Raw genomic sequence first — 23,593 nt, 5'->3', positions numbered from 1 at the left:
GCAGTGTGAAAAGCCTGACCACCTTAAGGCAAAGGTAAACAATGTTAGTGTGCCAATCAGAGTGCCTTTGTAAACTGTAAACTATATGGAAGTGCATAAAAACTGCCATCTTCTCACTAATAAACAGAGAACGTAGCATTAACCATATGGGTTTGATCTGCATCTGTCCTGTCCAGCTTTCCTGTTTTATGAGGACCCTGAGGTCAGTTCCCATTACTTCTCTCTCCACAGAGCCGTGCTAGACCAGGCACAGCAGCTTTTTTTTGGGTCTTGCAGCCACTGCAGGAGCCTGTCAGCAATGGTGCAATAATTAGGAACACAGTGTGTGGGTCTCAGATTCAGTCAAAGACAGAAACTGAGAGTTTCTAGCCAGGCAGAGGCCTGGGAAAGAGCTGGGAAAAATGTAAATAATTCTTTATCTCTCTTGTTTTTCACATTGTTTATGGTTAAGTTCTATCATTGTGCACCAAGCACTTTGCACCAATGGTGTGGACTGTTTTTACTTCAGAACCAATGGATTTGGTCCTTGCGAAGCTCTGTATAAAAGAGAGGTGTATTTTGAATAAAGGGGGGTTTTACTCTAAACAGCCTTCTAAATCAGAGTCTCTTCATTCCCGTCCTGCCTCTGCAGCGACAACAGTGCTTGCTGATGAGATGCCAGCAGCTGTCCCAGTGCCACTGTCCCTCTGGGCACAGGCAGCACTCACCAGCCAATGTTGAACTCCACGTGGGCATCGAAGAAGCCGACCACGGGAGATGTTGCTGCTTTCCAGCCCTGGATCCTGGCTCGGATCAGCCCCTCGCGTTTGTTGTTGCGCACGATCTTCACCAGGCCCGGGTACCTCTTATGGACGTACTGGTCCAGGTTAAACTTCAGCTCAACTGCAGGGCACAGAGAAAACCCACACACACTTTTAGAGTGAGAAACGCCCTGCAATGATGTGGTTTATTCTGTAACAGAAAGGGAGAGGAATCCTTAAATACTCCCAAACCCTTCATTGAGTCTCACAGATAACAAACCCTGAGGTATGGAGCAGCTCCAGGGGTTTCAGCCCAGAGAAATTCCCCACACACCAGAGACGTGCCCAAATTTAATACTGCCTGATGGATTTGAGTATAGTGTTGAAGAGGTAGTTTGTCTACGTATTTTTAAAAATTTACTATTCTGATTCTCTGATGATTTGCATTAGGTTACAACCAGCCTTTGGAAGAGCAATTCTGACCATAAACAAGTGTAACATGTCAATCTGGTGATTTATTTTTTCTGATTTATGCTGTTCTGTAGGAATTAGAAAAATAACCTCAATGGATTTGGGTCAAGATGTAATTCAGATCACAATTAATTTCCCTTAATTTTCAGGGTTTTCCCTTAAATATAATTAAGATTCTTCAATACCAGGCTTCTTTCCTTTTTAACTAAATGGATATTGAAGATCTCAAATAGACTTCTCTTTTGTTCATTTTCAGGCATTCAATCACAGATGGAGGAGAACTCATTCACCCTTTTTCAGCTTCATTTCAAGAGGCTTATAAACAAGCAAATTACCAAAATGGTCTCCCTATTTTTTAAATCAATGTAGTTCGGTAATTCATTTACACTGAAACTTATTCATAAAGTGGCTTTTGCCTAAATATATTTATCAGAAAACTAGTAGAAGCTTCCAGGACATTAGGAGCCTCATTTTTCTGATCTATATTAGACAGTAGAATCATTATCATTAGAATCTAAGAGTTGATAAATCTCCAGTTATTTAGAAGAGTGGCAGAGAAAAGCCATATAAGAGTTCACTGAAAAATGATGAGTTCAATTCTCCTCAGGATTGCCTTGACTCAAACACTTTTCAGCCTCACATAATTACTCCACAGGTTACACTGCCATAATTGAAATCTGAATTGCATAGGCATTTTCTTAAATCTATAGGTTCTGGAACTTATTTTCTTTTGAGTTATCTCTTCTCTCAGCTCTCCCTTCTCTTTGGTATCTTGAAAAGTAAGAGCAATGTAAAACTGAAAGAACTTAGAGCTGTTTATCTGAGGAGGAAATGTTAAATTTTAGGCTTATTGGAAATAAATATGACTTTAGAAGATGAATCGGTTCTAGAAGTGTAATGTACAAATTTAAACACAACAACACCAGTCTCTTATATCCTGAGAATCTTTAAACATGATTGCATTGTGAAACATGCTGATAATAGCACCCTATATGCTCACCAATATTTGGATTTTGGATTAAATAATGAAGAAACAATGTGCTGCCATATAAAAGAGTGGCATCTATCTTTAAGAAGAATCTGTAGCTTCAATTATCCTTGGAAGCAGAATTTAAACTTTTATTCTATTGATGATGATATTCCTCTGGATCTGAAAATTTGGAGAAAAGTGTCCTGTTGAGATTGCCTACCTAAATACCATTAATTCTGTTAGGATTTCAATGAAATCAACAGGCTTTATCCACATAATGTTTATTTGTTCTACAAATAGTCAATATTTACTCACAGCTTTGTGCAAATGGCTCAATCAACCTTCTCATCAACAAACACATTTACATTTCACACTTAGAAATCACACGGGGCACCGTGTAAAAGGGTAAAGTGACAGAAGCTCACCGTTGTCACTGTTGTCATCCACCAGGATGATCTCCTTGAGCAGGTGGGATGGGGTGTGGTTCACCACGCTGTGCACGGAGCGCAGGATGACAGAGAGAGCCTCGTTCACAAATATGAACACCACAGAGATCTGGGGCAGGTCCTCTGGGTAGGTCATCTGCTTGCACCTGCAGAGAGGAAAGACACAATTAAAACCCAAGCAGCCACTGCAGGCAAAACAGACTGAAGAGCATCCTCCTCTCCTTGCTCTCCATCTGTGTAGGGATTTGCAGACTTTGTCCTTTCTTAATGCCTCAGGTTTTAGCTTTTATATTTTTCAGATTCTGTGCTGCTTTGGTGTGTAGTTCTGAGCTTCATATTAGGGGATGGTGAGCTCTCTGCAGAGAGTAGGGAGACAAAATGATTCCTTCTCTTGCTGGGGACCAAGGACAAATGATCCAAATCTCAGGCCCAAGAGCATAAACAATGTGGACTGAAGAGAGAAAAACAAGAAGGGTGGGACTTCATGGGCTAAAGGTGTAATTGGACAATTAACTCCAATATGCAAGTGGACCAGAACTTATAAAAGTGAGAGATCCCAATGACCAGTTGTCCATTTTGTGACCATTTTGGTTTATCTGGGGTGTAGCCCTGGCTGGCCTCTTGCTCTACCCAAGGTGGACCCATGGAGGCCTTTGAATAAATCCCTATTTTATTCCTTAACTCTGTCTAATCTCTGTTCTAGGTCAGCCTTCATAAAGCATCATCTAATCCCAAGGAAAGATGTGGCAGAAGCTCAGAAGAATCAACCTGGTTAGGAGCAGCACCCTGTCCATCAGCCCAGCATAAACACAGGGTGTGTGCATGCACTGATTTGTAGCACCTCTCATTCCCTGTGAGGTTAAAAACATCTCTTGAAAACCAAAGGACTTGGTCTATATCGAGTACATATCAATGACTCTGCTCAGAAACAACCTGGAGAAGGCCAACAATGCCCCACCCTGGCTGTGCTCTGTGGGGAACCTCCAGCAGCTCCACTGCTAACTCACCACTGCATCAGAGCTTTAAAACAAGCATTGGCTCAAGCAAATTTTGCATTTGCCCATAGCACTTGCCACCCTTCCTGACTGTGCATTTGTGCAGCAAGAGCAAACACATGGTGGTTGTTGTACAGGCCTGCACTTGCTGAATTATCTGCAAACAGGTCTGCTCCCTCTGAGATGTCACCTTGCTCAGCTGTTACATCCTCATTCACAATTTCCTTTTGTGCTGCTCACCGATACATATATTTTACCACAGACCATTTTGAGAAGAAAAACTGAGGCCTGGAGAAGTTGCACAGCACAGAGCAGAGCTCCTGGTTCCCAAGTCCTCGGCCCATGCCCCTCTGTAACACCACACTGCTTTATTTCAGTGGGATTCTCTCCCATTAGCAAAAAGGGTAACTTTAAAAACTACTTACCTGTTCCCACAGTCAAAAAGACATTCAGAATTATCATAGCAATTGCTGAACTTGCTCTCTAAAATACTGCTAATGATATCACAGAAAATGACTTCTCCTGCTCTTATCAAACTTTCTGACCTCTCTGCTCATTACTTTGGCATAACAATCACTTTTTCCCCCACTATCAGCAATCACAGGGATAGGGCAGGTGACAAATGCTTGACTGCTGAGTAACCTCTGCAAGTCAGTTATGAATTTTAGTAAAGTGTATTTATTCATAATTCCTGATCCCAGCACTATTTGCTCAGAGACCTGAGCACTCATCATTGATTCCAGTGCTACCATAGCTACTTACTGGCAGCTCGCTGGTGGCCTGTGCCACACAGAAGACCACTGTGTAAAACTTTTGGCTAAGCAGCATTCTTACACAGCCTAAAAATATGCCTGGAACAAGGAGAGAGGTTTTCAGGAGGCATGAAGGTTCTGACACAGCCCTCATTTTTGAATTTCCTTTTTGAATGCAATTTTCCTCTTGAGCACACTGATGTATAAAAGAAGTGCATCAGGAATGCTGCAGTAACAGGAAAGAGCCATCAGCTAAAAACATGGACCTTACAAGATTTCCTGTGATGAGGGACATTTTTTACCTGACAGCAATTTTCTCTGGAGTCTCACTTGTATCAACACATCCCAAATTGCACCTCAGGAAATCAGAGCAGTCCCAGGGAGTGGGTGCATGGCTGGTGCAGGTGAGGCAGAGGAGGGAGCCCACCCCAGGCTATGCCTCCTTTTGGGGTCCTACAGCAGCACTCAGAGCTGGCAGGAAAGGAGGGAGGGAAGTGTGAAACCCATCTGTGATGCATCAGGTTTTAGCTTTTATATTTTTCAGATTCTGTGCTGCTTTGGTGTGTAGTTCTGAGCTTCATATTAGGGGATGGTGAGCTCTCTTCAAAGAGTAGGGAGATAAAACAATTCCTTCTCTAGCTGGGGACCAAGGACAAATGATCAAATCTCAGGCCCAAGAGCATAAACAACATGGTCTGAAGAGAGAAAAGCAGGATTGGACTTGATAACCTAAAGCTGGAATTGGACAATTAACTGCTCTATGCAAGTGGACCAAAACTCATAAAAGTGAGAGACCCCATGGCCAGCTGTTCATTTTGTGACCATTTTGGTTCATCTTGGGTGTAGCCCTGGCTGGGCTCTTGTGCTGTCCAAGGTGGATCTGTGGAGGCCTTTGAATAAATCCCTACTTTATTTTTTAGCTCTGTCTAGTCTCTGTTCTAGGTCAGCCTTCATGAGACATTATCTGGAGACAAAACAAGAGGCTGTGGCACAAGAGGAGGAATTACAGCAAGAATGAGAGGTCATTCAAAGCAGCACTTACTACAGAAGGGACAAGCAATTAAAGGAAAGGTGGGACCATCACAAATGGCCAAACTAGAAAGGCATGTGTGGAAGGACCAAAGTTGCCTAGGAACAGACAGGGAACCACTGAAATACTACAAAATCTCTGAGAATTAGGAATTTTGCTGAACATTTCTGAGTAAAAAGTATTTGTTTTATTGGCAGTGAACTGAAACACCTGGACACGCAGCCACGTCTTCCTGGTCAGACTGATAGGGTAACTACAAGTGGGACTAATTCCTGTGCTTTTCTGCCATCCTCCCACTTTCATTCTGAGAAAAAAAAAAAACCCAAAAAACTAATTATAGCTTTAAAACCAGCACATCTAAACCATAACCTCCTAATTTTTGATTTACTTGTTCTTCATCACATTAAATCAATGCATTATTGTCCCAGGTGTGTCTCTCTGGCCTTGCTGGTTCACAAGACTTTTCATGCCTTAGTTCTCAGTGATTACTTACACTGTAGGGCATTAGGGACTGCTTTAGATAAAAAAATTTTGAATTGGTTTTAATTTCTTGTTCCACCTGGATGAAGTCATGCCTATCACTTCTCACTGCAACATTTTGTCTGCTAGTTTTTTGCTTGTTTTTCTACTAGGACATAGTTGAAAAAATGCATTTTGACTGCATTTGGAGAGAGCACTCCAAACAATATATATTGGAATATCTTTGGTACTGCCACTGCAACAGGAACACCTAGATGGGAAAAAGCAAACCTCAGAATTTAGCAGTACTTTAAAAGCTGTCATAAATTTATTTATTGCAGTGAGGATGAAGAACAGCAAAAGCAGCTGTCCAGCTAAGCACTTTGCAAAGCACAGCAATGATTTAAGGGTTTGTTTCTTGCAGATTTCAAGTCAACCTTGAACTCCCAACTCCTTAGGTCACTTCACAAAATGAGATTGATGTGCTGAGGTAGTCAGGAGAAATTACTGGTCCACTACCAAACATTTCTGATGATGTTTGAGAGCATGAGCAATCCCAGTTAAGGTGTCTTTCCTTAAAAATCAGTGGGTGCTTAAGTGCTTTGCTGGATTTTTGCCCGAGTTCTTCCCAAAGTGTTCTCTAATTAGACACCAGCCACAGCAATTTACAGTTAATACTTCCTTCATTCCAAGAAACTCTAACCAGAGTTTGACACTCCTGGCCAAGCAGTGACATTAGCAAGCCTCACACTGCCAAAGCACACCCATGGCTGTCACCTCAGCTTTGCATTGCAGTGGGGCAGCCAGTGGTGCCTGCAAGCAAGGGACACAGAGAGTGACAGAGTCCTCCTTGCAGCAGCCCTGGACTGGCCCTGGAGCGAGGCAGCAGCAGGGGACAGATCATTAAAAGGGAAAAGGAAAGGCTGTAAAAAGCTTGTTGACTTCCAAGAGCCAAAGGGCATCCTTGCAGAAAATGGCTGGAACAGCAGCCTGGACACAGAGGAGATCATCAGGCAAGAAACCTATGAGCTTAGTACAAGACTAGCCACTTTTATTATTTCTTTTGAGAAAAAAATTACCAGAATAGGAAGAAATCAAACTGTACGAAATGCACTAGCAAGGCACACCTTTATAATCCTTCAGCCCTATTGCCAACAGAACTGTAGTAAGAAATTTGGAAATTATCCCTTTTTCAGCCCTGATGCTGTGCAGTGCCTGAGTGTTTCAAGCTCCCAATGCTCTGCCAGGGAAGGGAGCTGGATCCCACCACAGTCTCCACTTCTCTGCACCAGGTCTGACCACACTGGGAACTGTGTGAAGAACAATTTCAGCAATTGGCAGCTGAAACCTGGCCTCGTTAACATCCAGCACTCCTGAGTTTGGGAAGAATGGAGTGTACATTTGACCTCTGTGGTAGCTAAAGATGGTCTGAGCTGGGCAGGCACAGCTTACATTTAATATTCCTGTGATTTAATCAGCATTCAGAACTGTCAGCAGGTCCCACGGAGTACAACCAGCAGAGGAGCCCAGGTCTGCAGGGCACACAGGTACCTGGGCAGGGACACACTGCTGGATGCTGCAGGAGTAGGGATTGCAGCAAAGGCTGACAATGCCATGGCTAATCACTTCCAAGGGCCAGCTGAGGATGGATTAGACCTGATATGTGAAACAGCCTCACAGGCACCTTTCATACAACATGCCAGGCAGCAAACCTGGGGCATCCTGCTGTTGTCTTGTCTTTGAGTGTTCTCATTCTGTATTTGCTACTGCAGACCTTGGCTGGCAACCCAGAGGTATTTCCTTTCAAATCATTCTTCTCCATTCTAAAGGTGATTTTCACTCATTCATTCCCTTACATTGAACTGGTCCCTTAAATGAACATTTCCCAGCCAGCCTCCTGAGCCCAACTGTGAGAACTGTCTTGCAGGCACAAGAAAACAGGAAAAGCTCTTTGGCTGGCAAATCAGAAACCTGGGGAAAAAATCATGTCTAACATAAAAAGGTCATAGATCAGAAACTGGGACATGAGAAAACAAAAGGTACTCAGCTGCACATGAACCTGCTCATGGCAACCTCGTAAGCTTGGAGGCATTAAAGGGAAGGAAATTTTCTTCTGCCTGAACCTTCATTCCCTGATAGATGTATTTACTCTATTTGTATCTGATCCAAGAGAAACATGTGAAGTCCTCTATTTATCAGGCTTCTCTTACAGTCCATTTGGGTTGCACTATTTTTCGTGAAGGACTGTCACTGCAGCCATGCAGGTAGTTCAGTGCATTACCAAAAAAAAAAAAAAAGAAAAATCTTCCCTGCTCTATTTCCCCTGCCCTTTTTTTCCTGTCTACAAACTTGCTAAACTCCAAAAATGAGTTTTGCTCGCAGACCTTAATATACTGAGTTTGGAAATGGATTAAGCAATGCATTTAGAGATTTCTGACAGCTTTACCCTTCAGGAAGAAATGCAAACAAAATTAAAGCTGCTTCATGAATCTTTAAAGTGTTTAATACAAGATATGTTTTTCCAATGAACTACTGGGATGGAGATGACTGAAGGTTTCTTTCCTTCACAAACTTGATGAAACTGCTGTGCATGAAGAAACATCTGCAGTTCTGGCAAAAAAAAAAAAAAAAAAAAACCAAAACCACTCCTACATGCTGTGTACCTTGAAAGCTTCAGAATGATTTGTGTTCATGTTTTATAGCCACAGCAGGAGAACAAGTTGGAACAACTCCTTATTTGGTACACGATCAATGAAAGGACAAAGATAAATATTTTAAAAGATTATTGAACTCTTTCTCTTTAATGCTAACAAATACTGCTTTTAATCATTAGGTCAATATGTATTTTGAGCCCTGTTAAACCAAAGGCTCAGACTAATCTTACCTACATGGTTACCTTTTAGCACCTAAATGCTACTGTGACTCCTATAGGCACAGACGATTTACCACAGCTAAATCACTAAATTTAGTGTCTAGCTCAGTGCCTGATTTCTTTCTCCAGAAACCCACTGAGGCTTTACAGCTAGTGCTGGATGCAATAGTAACTTTTGAGCTGCAGAAATAAACTAACATTACCTTCCTCTTCCACACTGGCACAACAGAGGAGACGTGACAAGCTGCAAATGTCTCGCTGCCCAGCATGGGATCCAGCTGCTGACCAGTCTGCAGCAAAGCAGTGACAGCCACAGAACTGATTAGCTTCATGGATCATGAATCTGTCAGCCAGAGGCTCCAACTCCTGCCTAATTAATTCTCCTTCTCAGCAGAGGATGTTAACTGTATTATGGCACAACATTCTGTTGAGGGTGGATTTTCCCTATCCAAAAACCCAAACAGAAAATTTTTGAGATCAAGGCTTGCTCTTACCTTCTCCCCCTGTTTTGCAGCTCAGGGTCAATATTTCCTAAGAACACATAATATAAATTAATTTCCTATATATTAATTATATATTCAAATATGTATTAATTACCTAAGAACACATAATATAAATACAGCTGTGAACAAGAGAGCAGTGGTACAGAATACTGATGCTCTGTGCATCTTGAGAAAAACAGCACATTGTGTTTACAAGTAAGGTAAGAAGAGAAATGAGCCATTTTCAGAAAAAGCCTTGAAATTATGGTGATACCAGAAGATGCCTTCTTCACAGTCTGTGGTCCTTATGGAACAACCTCCATTTTGAAATATCTTACAGCAAAAAAATCAACACCTTCTTCCTGAATTTGTTTGGAGAACTGCAGGTACAAGATACAGTGCAATTCTTGTTGGTGCTGTAAGTCTGAGGAAATCCACTAAAATAACCTTTCCTCCACATTTTCTCATATATAGTGATGCTGATTATCATTTTCTCATAAAATGAGATCTTAAATCTACTTCATACTGTAGGAAATCCCACCAGTCTTTTTCACATTCTCCTTGACATATTTTTTTCTTATTTTGCATCCAAAAGTCTAAGAAAGAAATCCCCTACATCACCAGAACAAAACCAGGTCAAGTCCTGGTACCTGAGCTAACCTTCAATACCTCCTGTATTCAGGAAAAATGTCATTTCATGTCAACCACAAACAAATGACTGCAGTGTGCAATGAGTTTTCCAGAACACATCTGGTCATGAGAATTTCCCACATTCCCAGGCTGGACAATTGAATCTGATGTCTGTAGAATTTTCAAGCTGGACACAGGTAGGTTAAAACTCCCCATCAATTTTCAACACCACACAATGGACAAGAGTTCCCTGATAATCAGAGATTTGTCTTTTGTTCTTTTTCCTTTCTTTTAAATTCCAGGCCAGTACAACTGTGACTAATTGCTCTGCTCATAAAAACCCAACACATGTTTGTGCCTTTTGTTTTATAACACATTTGCTCTATTTGGTTTAATGCCTCCTTTCTCTAAGCAAATTATTTTTATATTTATAGTAGAAAGCCCTGAGAACTGCCAATCAGTGATTGATAGCACAATATATATGCATAGTTAACATATGCAGCAAGATGACTCTACTTGTAGAGAATATTAACCCTTATATTTAAGATTATTAGACTCTTCAAAAGTAGCTGCTGCACACATAAAATAAGAGGCCTTCTATTTCAGTGAGCTATTTCTGGTTTTCCTCAGGCAAACAATACCAGAAACATGCCATTATGTCTAATACCCTTATTGATTTATACATATAAAAGTGCTAAAACTAGTTTCAATCACTTTTAAAACAAGCCTCTTTATTAACATGAAAAATGGCTCAAAGCTCATACTCGCATCTTTCTGTAGTAAAAAGTCTTTGCGCCTTTTTTTTTTTTTCTTTTTTTTTTTTTTTTTTTTTTTTTTTGTAACTTAACTTGAGTCACTAATATGTTTTGAAATACCATCTGTAAAAAATTTCCACTCTATCCCCCAGTGTGCCTGTCCGGATCTGCCTCTGGCTGTATGCATGCTGCATCACAAAGCATTAGGCTCATTGGAAATTAATGGAGAGGCTGAAATCTGCTTTCAAATGCTTTCCAAAAATCCCCAAAGAAAACAGATCCCCTGTGAAAGTTTATTTTTAATGGTGCTGCACTTAAATTTAAGGAGGAGCTCAGCTAAATTCCAAGTGACACATATTCTGCCTCATTTTAGGTGATTAAAACAAATGGCTTGTTTAGTGATTCTCAAGATTTTGCAAATATCTTTGCCTCCATTCCAAGGATTCTTAGCTTCCTTTTAAAGTAAAAACTAGAAAAGAATTGTCTTTTAAAAAAGCCATAAAGGCAATTTAAAAAACTCTGCTTTGAGATTGGAGGGCTCTTTAAAGTTAAGCGAAATATAAAAATTGGTGAAACTGATGAAATGAAATAAAATAAAGGCCAAACTAAAGGCATTGTGTAAATTTGATTTGAAGATCCAATCATCACAATACATTCAGGAAAATACTACCTTTTCAGCAACTATTTAAAAACTTAATTTTGGGAACCATATTGTCTGTGGGGAAGAGAGAATAGAGAATCTCATTTCAGCTTTGCCAAAACTAAGATCTCGTATTTCAAATAGGGAAGGTTCCCAAAGAGCCATCCATGAAACCAGAAGATGTTTTCCAGAGTGCATTCACAAAATTGGCTGCTGCCCCGTGGCACCACTCTTTGTTGCTACCACCAAGGGTCATTGCTCTCCAGCAAGCCACGTGAAGCCATTTAGCTGCACTTCCAGCAGTGCCTCTTTGCACTTTTCCCATCAAAGAAGTACTTTTCCACTCAAGGTGATGCATCAAGATCCCAAAAAGGTTCTTTGTGGCAAAGGGATAATTAATCCCAGCATGTCTGCAGGGAGTGAGATGGTAACAGCCCAGGTAGCAGCAGGTTACACATCTAAAGGTACCACCTTCTCTGAAACTCCTCTCCTATTGCCCACTGAGCCCACGCCAGACATAAGGAAAAAGCAGTAGAATTGATGAAATCAAAGGAATTATTTCAATAAATAATGCATAAGAGTAAACTCACCCTTTTCCATTTGCACAGAAGAGTTTGCTGTTCCCTTGAAGCTATTTGTTATTCAGATAATAATATGTAAATACAGGAAGTTATCCTTGACTATTAAAAATGTACTGCAAGTATTTAACATTAAAAATTCCAGGTACTTTTGTTTAATTTTGACTATCTCTCTGCCTCAGCTGGTGTTGCTGGTGCTGGACAGAGGCTGAGTATCACAGTGTTACCTGGAAATGTAGGGCAATAAAAAAGTTTTCAAGGTAACTGCTGCAGAGCTCTTCATGAATTTCATTAAGGGTTTGCTGTCACATTGCAGTGTAGTGGTAAGGAGGAGAATAGAGGAATGCAATATTTTTCCACTATCACTTCAACTAACAATGTTTTTTATGGTCTTGGGAGGATATACAACAACATTTGGCAAACAATCCCTTCTTTAATAGGCTCCAGTGTATTTCACAGACCAGCTTTAATCTGGTCAAATTCAGTTATGCAGCAGAATGTTTGTTTCTACCTATGTACAGATACAGGTTAGTTGGACGAGTAAACCACCAAATGGGAGGTCAGCCATAAACTGGATAAACTCCACCACTACCTGCCAAAATTGTAGTGACAAGTTCTTTAATCCTGACTTGTCCCAACTGCTGCAAGGCTGGTTGTAGCCCAGAAAGATAATACTCCCCTGGTGATCACAGCACTTTTCTGAGGTGCACAAGCTCATTTGACTAACCAGCAACAGCCTTGAAAAGTTTGAACAGTAGTACTTCCTCCTACTTTAAATGATCAATTCCTATCAGAGTAAAAACAGAACCAAGTTTATGGTATGTGGGAGGAATTATGGTTCAAATAGAGCAGTGTTCCAAGAACAAATGCATAAAGAACATTGATTTAGCACTGAAAATGGGAGTATTAAATCCACGATGTTTAGATGCTTTATATGGGATTGAGGAGAGAGCCTGGTGGCAGCAGCAGAGTGTTTATCAAAAGTCTGAGTCAGGCAGAGAGGACAAAGGAAGGTGCACGTGCTGTGTGTGGGTAGGAAGCTGCCTGACAATTAGATGATGGAGCACATCCAAAGCTCTCCACGAGCTCTAGGTCAGGATTCCATAGGATAAATCATTAGGCAAGAGCAGCCAAATCCTGAAGGGCAGATGGGACTTTACTCGTCCCTACATCTTCCCCAGTGGCACTTGCAGGGTTCTTCTCTATGCATTACAACTACTCTGTGAAATGTCCTACTCAAGGAAAGCACCTGAGCTTGTCTTAACTTCATTGAGGTTATTCATATACTTAAAACTAGGAACATATTTAAGTGCTTCGTTGGACTGGAGCCTAATTACACTTTTAAAGCTTTTGTTTAAATTAAAGGCTAGTTAGAGGTGAACAGCACAGTATTCGACAATTTCATGCACTTAGAAGTTAAATGTTAACAGCAGTTCCCTTCTAACTATTTATAAGGCATCAGTTTGTATAACTTGAGAAAACTCTTGTGTTTTTATTTAGCTTTGGTTACATTTAGAAATGAAAAAAGTTTTCAAAAATCCAGCCACATTTACTGTCTAGCACACAGCTAACACCTAGAGCACACACTTTATAGCAGCAAAACAGTGCAATGCATGGGGGTTTTTTATATTTATGAGCTCTTATCCTAATTTAAAGAAAAAAAAAAGGTCAACATGTACTTGCTTTTAACTCAGGTTGACAGAAATTGGGCATAAGTCCTAGACCAGGCAACGTACTTAAATAAGGCTGTGAATTTGAGCAGGCCAAGGACACTCAGAGCCTCTTCCTGGCTCTGACATTTGGGCATTGCAACACTTCACTGTTCCTGCCCAAACCAGCCTGCTGAGAAACTACTTCCCTCTTCACTTCATCTCGTCTGGTATCTCTTCTATCTTCTCCACAGAGCACAGGTGCATTTTAAATTCACATCCTCGGTGTTTGCAGAGTTGAATTAATTTGCTATCACAGAGAAAGGCAGGAGTGAGTAGCACTACCTGCATGCCCAGCAGGTAGGTTCTGTTCACAGTCCTGCCCTTCCTCATCCCTCATCTGCAGACACACACATTCAACCAGACCCTTCCAGGCTGTTTGCTCAGAGCTGCACGCACAGAAACTTTCCCCCCAGTGCTTCCATAGATTCCCAGCTCTGTCAGGCAAAAGAGGGGAGTGCTCCTCTCTGAGCAAACAGAGCACAAATTCCCTGTCCCTTGGTACATGGGTTAATAACTGCAAGGCAATAAGCCAATGGAGTAGCTAGAGGTCAAGCATTTGTTTTCAGGCAGTGTAGAAAATACAGGAGCAAAGCTTCAATGTCATTTTTATCTTGGGTTTAATGTAAACTTCACCATGACCCTCTGGGAGAACTGTGTCCTAGTGAAACATCCATGGCAGGGATGAAAGCTTACTCCAGTCACTGAATGAGACAACTGTTCACTTTGTGGATGGAAATAACTAAAATTTATGCCTTTCCTCTGAAATTTTAGGGGTACAGACTAACTTAGTAACAACACCCTAGGGTATTTTAGTGCAGAGTTTTAATTATTATTGCTGCTATTAATATTCCACCATTAATCAAGTCTGGAGGACTGTGTCTGCCTGAGAGGTGTGTTTCATACCACCCCAGAGGCCAGCCCACTGCTGGGGCCTGCAGAAGACAAAATGCATAAATGCAGACTAACAGAAGTCTGGTAGCATAGAATAAATAATACACTTACCCCCTGGAGCGAAGAAGAAAATAAACTAACTAAGGAACTATTTGACAACCTGAAGGCATCTCACACAGGTAAAATGCAATTCCAGAGGGTTTCTTTTCTAGAAGCAGAGAAACAGCAAGCTTGTGCAGAAGTAATACACAGAGATGGCATCTCCAGTAATTTAAAACTGCCTGGAGCCTCACTGATAAATCCTGACACACCAACACCACCTGAAATTGTGGGTGCACTTAGACCAAACTCCTTTGGTGCTGCATTCAGCAAGGTGACCTAGGTTGACTGTGGTTTGGTTTTGAGACCACAGCAGAAGGTCTAGAAGCAATGCAACAGGAGACAACAACATTTCAGAAAGCAGCAGGAACAGAAAACAGGGTCCTCACACTCCAATATCATAAAACCTTCAAACAGCAAAACTGGCAGGTGCTGTTTCAGAGAAACCAAACCTTGGAAAGCATCTAAATCAAGCTAAGCAAGACAGGGAGCTAACATTGGCCAGCCTGTATCTGTCAGGTATTTCTGGCTCTGGCCACTTTTAAGAGTCTCTCACTTTTATTAGCACTAAATTCACTCAAAACAGGAGACACAGGCAAAACAAGCATGAACTGACACTATTAAAATGAAACACTGCATCAACCTGGACTTCACAATTCAGTTTTATTTCAGACAGAAGAGTAAATTGACATTTTGGCCTGTTCATGTTTTTATCACAAAGACACAAACAACAACAACAACTAAAAACCCTTGAGGTTATGTGACCTGAAACCTTGACTTTCTTATACTATGAAACCTATCCAAATAAAATAGGAATAAGAACTTGCTAATTTTTAAAGCTACATCAGAAAGACATCTGGAGATAATAGAGACCTCACTCTGTCAGCAGAACTAAATTTGCAAAAACCTTTTAAGAAAGAAATGGGAAATATTATTTCAAACCATTAGAATGCCTTCAAAGCCCTACAAAGAATCTCAGGTATAGTGTAACAGATGTACATGAAAGGAAACATAAAAGGAAAAGAAATACCACCCTGAATTCATTGCCTGTCTTGTTCTGTTACTTCTTTTTATGCTGTAATGTGATATCATGGAGTGTAACATAACATGACAGTTCAGAAATTTACAGGAATACCCTTCTCTCCCTGGAAGTGATAGCAGGCAACCACCAGCCATGGGCTCAGGGGAGGGAAATGAAAGAAATTCTAAAATGCCAGCACACAGCTGCAAGTCCTGGCTGGATCTCAGCAGTGCTTCTGCACTACAGATGTGCATTTACCTATGAAAGAACAGCTCACAGAATTTGTAGACAGCATCCCACCACTGCTCTTCTTTAGGAGGAAATACACTTTCTGCCATGGAAATACTGTGGCTTTCTGGTTTCGAGTTCAAAAAATTACCACAGTCTCTAAGGCATACTTTAAAAAGAAAAAAGAAAAAAAACCCAGTGGTGCTTAAGGTGAATGTGCAGGTCACACGAGCCACATTTATTCTGAGGATTGATAAGAAAAATTGAGGGATGCAAACCAGCTTTTTGATCATTGTTTCTTTTCCTCCCAGCTGACCAGGCTGCCCAGGCTGGCAGGTCATTCTTCAATGAGTGCTGCTAGAACAGAAATCTGGTCTGGTTTCTGCATGCCTCGGAGCAGGTAACACTTTGGGCTGGATTCACCTGCAATCCTGTTCAAGCTGGCTGCCCATGGCTCCTGAGGGGGGACTTGCAGGGGACATTCCAGCCTGTACATGACAAGCAATGCTGCCATGGCATCTCCATCCTCTACACAGGCAGCCAAGTTGATCACCCCAAATTAGATGTCTAATTTCCAGTCACTCTTATGCAACCCTCCTTAGGTAAACTATTCATGTATTCAGGAGTACATTCTGGTGCAGACAAATTGCAGGGAATGGCTTCCAGCCTCGCTGCATTTAAACACAACATTGCAATCAGTTATTTTTCATACTCCCTAGTTAATCAAATTCAGCCTTCACTAAATCTACATTTATTAGTGCTGACAGTCATGCAGAACTTGTCTTCAACAATTAGTATACACAAAGGCACTGCAAAAATGTAGAACAGGAAAATTACTGCATTTGAACATAAGGTGGCTTTTTGGAAAAGGTTGTTCATTTTTATGGTTCTTTTTAATTTAGCCTTTCTGGTGCTCCTTTCATCCCACGGGTCAGTGTTAATAATCAAGACCTATGTTATACACTTTGCAGTATAATTAAAGTCACTACTTAATTGGAAAGCCTAGCACTAAACAAAAGGGAATCAATAATGAATCTAATGGGAAAAGCCAGAGAAAACATCTATCGAATATCAGAAATAACTGTGAGATACTGCCATGTGTCCAGCATTGCTGCTATGGAGACTGCATGGAACCTGGTGATGGGGAGGCTCTGCTCATGAGCTATGTCCTGCAAAAAACTGTGGTACTAGCCTCAAAAAGGAAGATTTCTCAATATCTTTTTTATTATTATTGAGAAACACAGTCACTGTTCCTTAGTCTTCTCACTGGAGTAATTTAACATTGCACAACTAACTAAATATACAAAGACCTAAAAGGTGACCTGGGATTTGGGAGACCGAGGTTTGAGCCCACATTCCACCTAATCAATCATTATTTGTGCAAGGTGAGCAAAGCTCCAGCAGAGGTTGGGAGAAGACCTGAAGTACCTTCCTAAACAGGGTCAGGTCACGACTCCAGGACCCAGCGACAGCTACAGAGGGACTGTGCTGATACAGAGCACTACCTATCATTTCCTCAGAGTTTTCTTGCCCAGCCAAAGAAACAGGTGAGTTTTTTCCTCTCCTTTGAGGGCTTTGCACAGTTCAGTGTGAGCCCCTTACAGCCAAGCACGAAACATTTCCCAAACTGCAGTGACAAGCCCGTGGCGTACACAGGGATACGCAAATAAGCACAGCTGGCCCAGGGGCAGCAGGATGAGAGAATTGAGGTTGTCAGCTGATATCCCAAATGATCCGAGTCAGAACTACAACACCAAATGCTGAGGAGGAGCTGGTCAGAGCCCAGCTCGCTGCAGAGGAAGCAGCACAGGGATTTGCTCATTCTACACCAGCTCCTCCTGCTCTTGGGCAAGACAAGTCAGCTGAAATTGGCTGCATCTCCAGTTGTCCACACAGACAATGTGCATGCAAAGGTGCTGGTTGTGGGGGATTCACAGCCCAGCCCATGTAACTTGACAAAGCTGCATAAACTTCCAGAGCATGTGTCTGCACCCCTCCCCTTAGCCCTGCTCAAAATCCACATCTGGACATTGATTTGGGATCTAATTAAAACACTTCAGTTAGTTTCATCTCTTACTGAATTTCCCTCCAATAAACAATCTTAATCTGTTGCCCAGAGGTAATTCTGTCTGCTCCATTTTCTCTCCCTGTTTTTCCTTCTCTCTGCTTCAATTTACGTCATATGTTCAGAATAGCAAAAAAAGGATTTTTCAGAATTTTACAGTGGTTTTTTAGATTGATTGAGAGTGGGTGCAAAAAAAAGTCAAATGCTTTCCTATAAAAAATAAAGCTAATTGAAATCAAAATATCATGCCTATACTTTAATTGTGAAACACTGTTCTGCTTAAAAAAACCAAAATGCTTAATTTCAATTATGTTTCATTTTACTGACATGATATTTAATCTGAAAGTATTGGTTGAAGCTAGTAATGGAAAATTCATCATTTAAAGAGAGATTTTTTAAATGGGAAACTAAAGGTTTCATTGTTCTAAACACTTTGTTTAAACAGACATTTCACAGAAGATGTTCAGCCTAACACAAAATATTTTTAGGCGTTTTTTTTTTTTTTCTCTTGTCATTTTCTGCTAATCAGAAATTCTGATTCCTGGAAAGCTCTGGACTTAAATATTCCTAGTGAAAAGCCCCATTACACTGCACTCTGGTTAACCTGGAAAGAATCCTAAGGGTCTGTTTGAATTTGGAGTTTCTTGTGTCATTTCTCTAAGTGGCTTAAAGAACACTCAGCATCCCCAGAGGATCTGAAAAATGGGTCACGAGGCAGAGCAAGCAGCAGCAGTGGGGAAAAACAAACAACCCCAGACCCAGCCTTCTCCAATGCACTGATCCAAAAGCTGTGAAAGCCGCCTGCCTTGGAGCCCTGCTCCTGCAGCCACGTCCAGCAGAGGATGGCAGGGCTGTCTGTCAGAATCTGAGGTATTGATGATTCCAGATTGTAGAAAGTCTCTGTCTTTCTGCCCCGCTGCCAAAGCAGAAGCCATAATTGGTCTGTGCTGGTTTCCAGGTTGTTTATTCTGTTTATCTCTAACATGTTCTGCTGCCCTGCCCAGCTCTGTCCTGCAGGGCAGCGTGTGGGGCTCTGCCCTCAGTGGGATGTTACAAACATTAAATACCAGAAACTCCCTGGGCTGGATTTACAAGAACGTGCCAATATCTGTCACCTACGTTGGACAGTGTGTCCCCAGCCTGAACCAACAGAAAAATGCCAACACCACAGTGAGACATGGAGGGCATGAAGAAGGAGAAAAAGGACAAGGCACACCCAATTTCATCCATCTTGTCCCCTTTGGACCCCTCATCTAGAATCCTAAAATTTTACTTTTGCACCCACGCCACATTGAATTATTACTCATATCAAACACTCAGAGCTTGTAATTCATTCTGTGAGATTGAAAACTCTTTTCCATGGACAGAGATCACAGCCAGTGTCTCTGGGGGCTCTGTCCAGGGGGGTTCCTGACCCCTGCCAGGGTCCCAGACCTGCCAGGGCAGCCAGAGGGAAACTCTGGATTCCCACAGCCATCCAAGCCCAGCACTAAGAAACTGCAAACACACCCGTGATGGGGCTCAAGAGAGCTGCTGACTGATGGCTGAGATATCACAGGGACTCCACAGAGATCTGCTGCCAACAGAAAGGGTCAGAGGGAAAGGTGGTGGTTCTGCCTTTGCAGACAGCTGGAGCTCCCTGGTCACTGAGGACCATCTCTGACAGCAGGGCTGCTCTCCTGGCCTCACTCGAGCTGCTGTTATTAAACCTTTGAATGAACAAATCACAGGTCTATTTACCAAGCCTGGCCTCTTGGTAACACTATTTGATCAATTCCGGAATTCTTTTTGATAGGTAATTAAAAAAGCTTTTCCTTAGGTATGGAGTGGGTTGAACCATTAATTACACTTCACAGCCCTAGAGATGCAATTTTTTGCTATTGTGAAATGTCGATGGCAAACCACAAAAAATGCTTGTCTCCATAAAAGAACAGAATAAATGAAAGCAATTTCCTCAAGACCCAGATTTCTCTGCGTTTTATGGCTAAAGACTTGAGTTGCCACAGCATTAATAAGTTTGTTCTTTAGGGCTGAATTTTCTCAATACAAACATCCATGACCGTAACACAAAGAAATATCTTCTTTGGCTGATAGAGCCAGCAGACTGAATCCACATATTAATATTATTGTTATCACTGGACTGCCACAATGCACTGAGCATCCAGTTGCACAAAAAAAAAGATTGGTTAAATTAAAGATCCTCACCAAGCAGCGACGATTTTGTGTAAAAGCCAATTTAGCCATTATGGAAGCTGCAGGATCATATTAACTTTTCTCAAAAGTATGCATAATGCATGACAGCAAGTGGTTTTGACAAGTGCCTGAGTGTGCTTGTCTGTGTGTGTGGATGTGTCCTGCATATAAAGAAACCCCTGAAGTTATTTAAGTTGCAAAGTCAAGTGATAGAAAGATAGGAAATGCTGAATTTACAGGTGTTGCACCTGTTCAGTTCAACCCCTTGCTATCCAGCCTGTGCATCAAAAAGAACAGGGGAATTGATGTTATCCTGAGAGAAAATGCTTATGTCTGAAAGCATCTGGTTAGCTGACACTTCCCAATTTTCCAGCATGCTATGCTGTAAAACAAACAGCTTTTGTAAGTTTGGGGGCCTTTACCCCTGTCTTTGAATGACATTCCCTAAGGTTTTGGGCATCTCTACTTTCTTTAACTTTGCTAAAGTCAAAATCTACTGTCATGTGGGGCTTCAGCACCTCTGCATGATTACCTTCATGCATGATTGGGAAGGGCTGTGTCTGATCCTTTGTTATTTAGCAGGGGCTGATATTTTGGCTAGAGCTGGCAGCAGTGGAGGCTGTTATCCCCCAAAAGGGCAGGAGGAAGAATTCTGCCAGCCTGTTGTAGCCACACAGGGACACCTGCTCTCCTCTGCCCAGTGCCTGCAGGGCTTTATGTGGCTGACCCCGGGAAGTGCAAAACCTCCACTAAAATCTCAGCTCTGTTGCTCCAGGTCTGGTTTTGCCTATTCAGTCAAACATTTTCCCTTTGACATTATGGTAAGAGAGGCATGGACAGAGCCCAGCAGATTTTACAGCATTTCCAGGGGCAGGATTCTAGACAATTCTACACCTAGACATATTGGGAGGGATGGCTGACAGGAATACAAGTTCTTATGCTTTCCTACACACAAGGTTCATTGGCATCAGTAGATTATTTTCACTTAGTGCTCAGGTTTTTTCAATTACAACACTCATTTTATATATGGAAGAACATATATGGAAATTACTCCAATAACACTTCACCATCAAATAGCACTTTTCCCAGAGAACCACAGAACAAGCTCTAGCTGAGCCCTGTGCTTGCAAAACAAAAATAACCTGTTCCTTGCAAGAAAAGCTTCTATTTCTTCCATTTCATAGAGGAAATAAGGTGTGTTAGTGAGGGCTAGGAGTCCTCACTAATAAAGCTAATACTGCTGTGAAGAAAAATCAGGACATTAAACATTCTGAGCTCCCTGCAACATATTTTCTACAGTAGTATAGCCCTTGAAAAACTTCAAATATTATATTATTTATACATCTCTGATAGATCCTTAAAAATCCCTGATATTGAGAGAAGAAGCTGAGATATATTTATCATACCATGCTCGACTCAAACGGTAATTTTGTAATTATTGTGTGATTTGTGATCACAAGCAAGAAGTTTACTGCCATTGCCTCTATTTGGCACACAAACCCAACATGCACAGAATTTCCTTTTGTCTCCTGTACCAACAGAAATTTGTATCCTAAAGAAATGTTTCTGAGCTAAAAGGAATAAAAATAGTGGCAGCAGCAGGAGGAAAGCAGAACAAAATGTGAGAAAAGCATCTTGAGGGCAGGAGTACCCACCCAGGCTTGAGACTTTGCTGCAGTGGAAGGACAGGGGGAGGTGACTCCAATTTAGGAGCCTTCATGGTCATGTTGGCTGACTCTGCACCTCCGTAAAGCAACATATTTTTTAATTTGCTGCATGGGGATGAAAATACTTCCTGGAAAGCAATTAAACTGCCAAATGTTTATGAACCTATGCTTGTAGATGGAATAGAAGGCTTATTCTATCAGAATAAGAGAGTGGACAACACTAAGAGGGGAGTTCAAATGTACTAAAATACAATATTTCTCATCAAGCTTGGAATATTATAAGTCCTGAGTTTGCATACTGAAATCATGTTTACTTTCATAAATTGTGCCTGTGCAGTATAGACTTGAGTATAAATTCTCCCTGTTCATATCTTTAATAGTGGTTTGAGAAAATACATAGATTGAATATTTCAAATGGAAGCCAGAATGGGGAGAAAGCAGAGTTTAATACTTTGGGAATGCAAATTTGGATGTTTTTATTCAGACTGGCCATGGACTTTGTATATGGCCGTGGACATTGATTCTACCTTGCCCTTCAATTTAAAAGTGAAAAGCCTTCTCCTGTAAAAAATGAACAGTTCTGGGAATGACAGGAATATAAAGCACAAGCAAACTGACAAGCTCAGCAATGGAGAGGGGAGACCACTGAGCAAGTCTGCACACAGAGAAACTGGACAAGAGTGGTATTTCAAGGTCTGTCTCAAGCTCATGGAGGTTCAGTTCTCTCCAAAACATAATTAGAGCAGATTTTCTAAACCAAAGAGTCCAGCTCAGCTTTGGTACATGTCCTCCTTATGCTGGGGCCTGCAGAGCTGGGTGCAGTTCCAGGGGGCTCCCAGAGGAGTGGAGCAGAGGGGCAGAATCCCCTCCCTGCCCTGCTCCTGTGCTGGGAGATGAGCCCAGGACACGTTTGGCTTTCTGGACTCTGGGCCATGCTGAGCTCCATGTCATCCAACACCCCCAAATCCTCCTCCTCAGGGCTGCTCTCAAACCTTTTAAGTGGGAAAAATCTTCTTACACAAAGTCCTTCTACCTTCTCCACGCTCTCCTTTTCCATAGCAAATTCAGTCTGAAGGGTTTTCCTGTGACTCATCTAGAGACAAGTGCATCAATTGCAGCTTCTAGATCTAACTAGAACCTCCTCAGAAGTGTCAAAACATGGCAAGGAAGGCAGTTCTCCCAGTGACACAGATATTTAATCATGTGGCATGGCCTGATGAGATACCCACAATGAGAATGTCAAAAAGCTCATCTGAATGACTCATCAAAGCTTCTGAGCGAAACTGTGGGAGAGCATCATCTGAAGTGAAACATCACTGCACTGCAAATGGTCTCATGCCTCTGACAGCTGCTGAGCTGGATTTGAGCTCTGCAGCCTTTGCTTTTGCATTTCCTAGCAGAACACATCTCATTTATCCTCATCCCCCTGCCCACAGCAGTGAGTAACAGCCAGGTCAGACCTCACCGACCTTCATTTGGGAAACTTCACTTTGACTTTAGGGTCTCTGGGGCAGATCTGATGCACAGCTCCAATATTTGCATAACCACAGACTCCTCTTTCCCCAGCATAATTCCATGATGGAATTTTATGACACATCAAGAGAGGAGGGATGAGAGCATTGAACAAGTCAATGTACTTGCATCAAATGTGCTATCAAGGCACTACTGTTTTCTTTTTGCCTCTTCTGTTACCTAAATTTTGTTTTCTGTAGCAAGTGTTTGATAAAACAAAAGGTGAGTCAATACTTCTGAGATCAGTTTAATATGTAACACAGCTAAAGAAATTTGTGGTTAAGCTGAAGTTCTGTTTTTGGCAGCTTGAACTGCCTAAAATCCTAATTCAATTGCAATCTACTCACAGACACAGCTGTTTAGCTTGGCTAAACTTTTCTCATAG

At 41.6% G+C, this 23,593-nt stretch overlaps 1 protein-coding gene across 3 annotated transcripts in view; it reads right to left on the bottom strand.

Annotated features, from left to right (window-relative positions):
• The window catches only part of GALNT9 (polypeptide N-acetylgalactosaminyltransferase 9), a 133,996-nt gene that overhangs the window by 85,215 nt on the left and 25,188 nt on the right, over positions 1 to 23,593 (bottom strand). For all 3 annotated transcript variants that reach the window (XM_021544474.3, XM_021544476.3, XM_021544475.3), the window contains exons 3-4: positions 2,607 to 2,773; positions 708 to 882 (exon numbers count right to left, since the gene is read on the bottom strand). In XM_021544474.3, the coding sequence (XP_021400149.1) occupies positions 708 to 882; positions 2,607 to 2,773 (342 nt within the window). The remainder of the gene's footprint in view (positions 1 to 707; positions 883 to 2,606; positions 2,774 to 23,593) is intronic.

This window comes from Lonchura striata, chromosome 18 (genome assembly GCF_046129695.1).
Source record: "Lonchura striata isolate bLonStr1 chromosome 18, bLonStr1.mat, whole genome shotgun sequence".
Taxonomy (NCBI): domain Eukaryota; kingdom Metazoa; phylum Chordata; class Aves; order Passeriformes; family Estrildidae; genus Lonchura; species Lonchura striata.
Note: the sequence above shows the minus strand (reverse complement) of the source record. Positions and strands in the feature narration are given on the sequence as shown.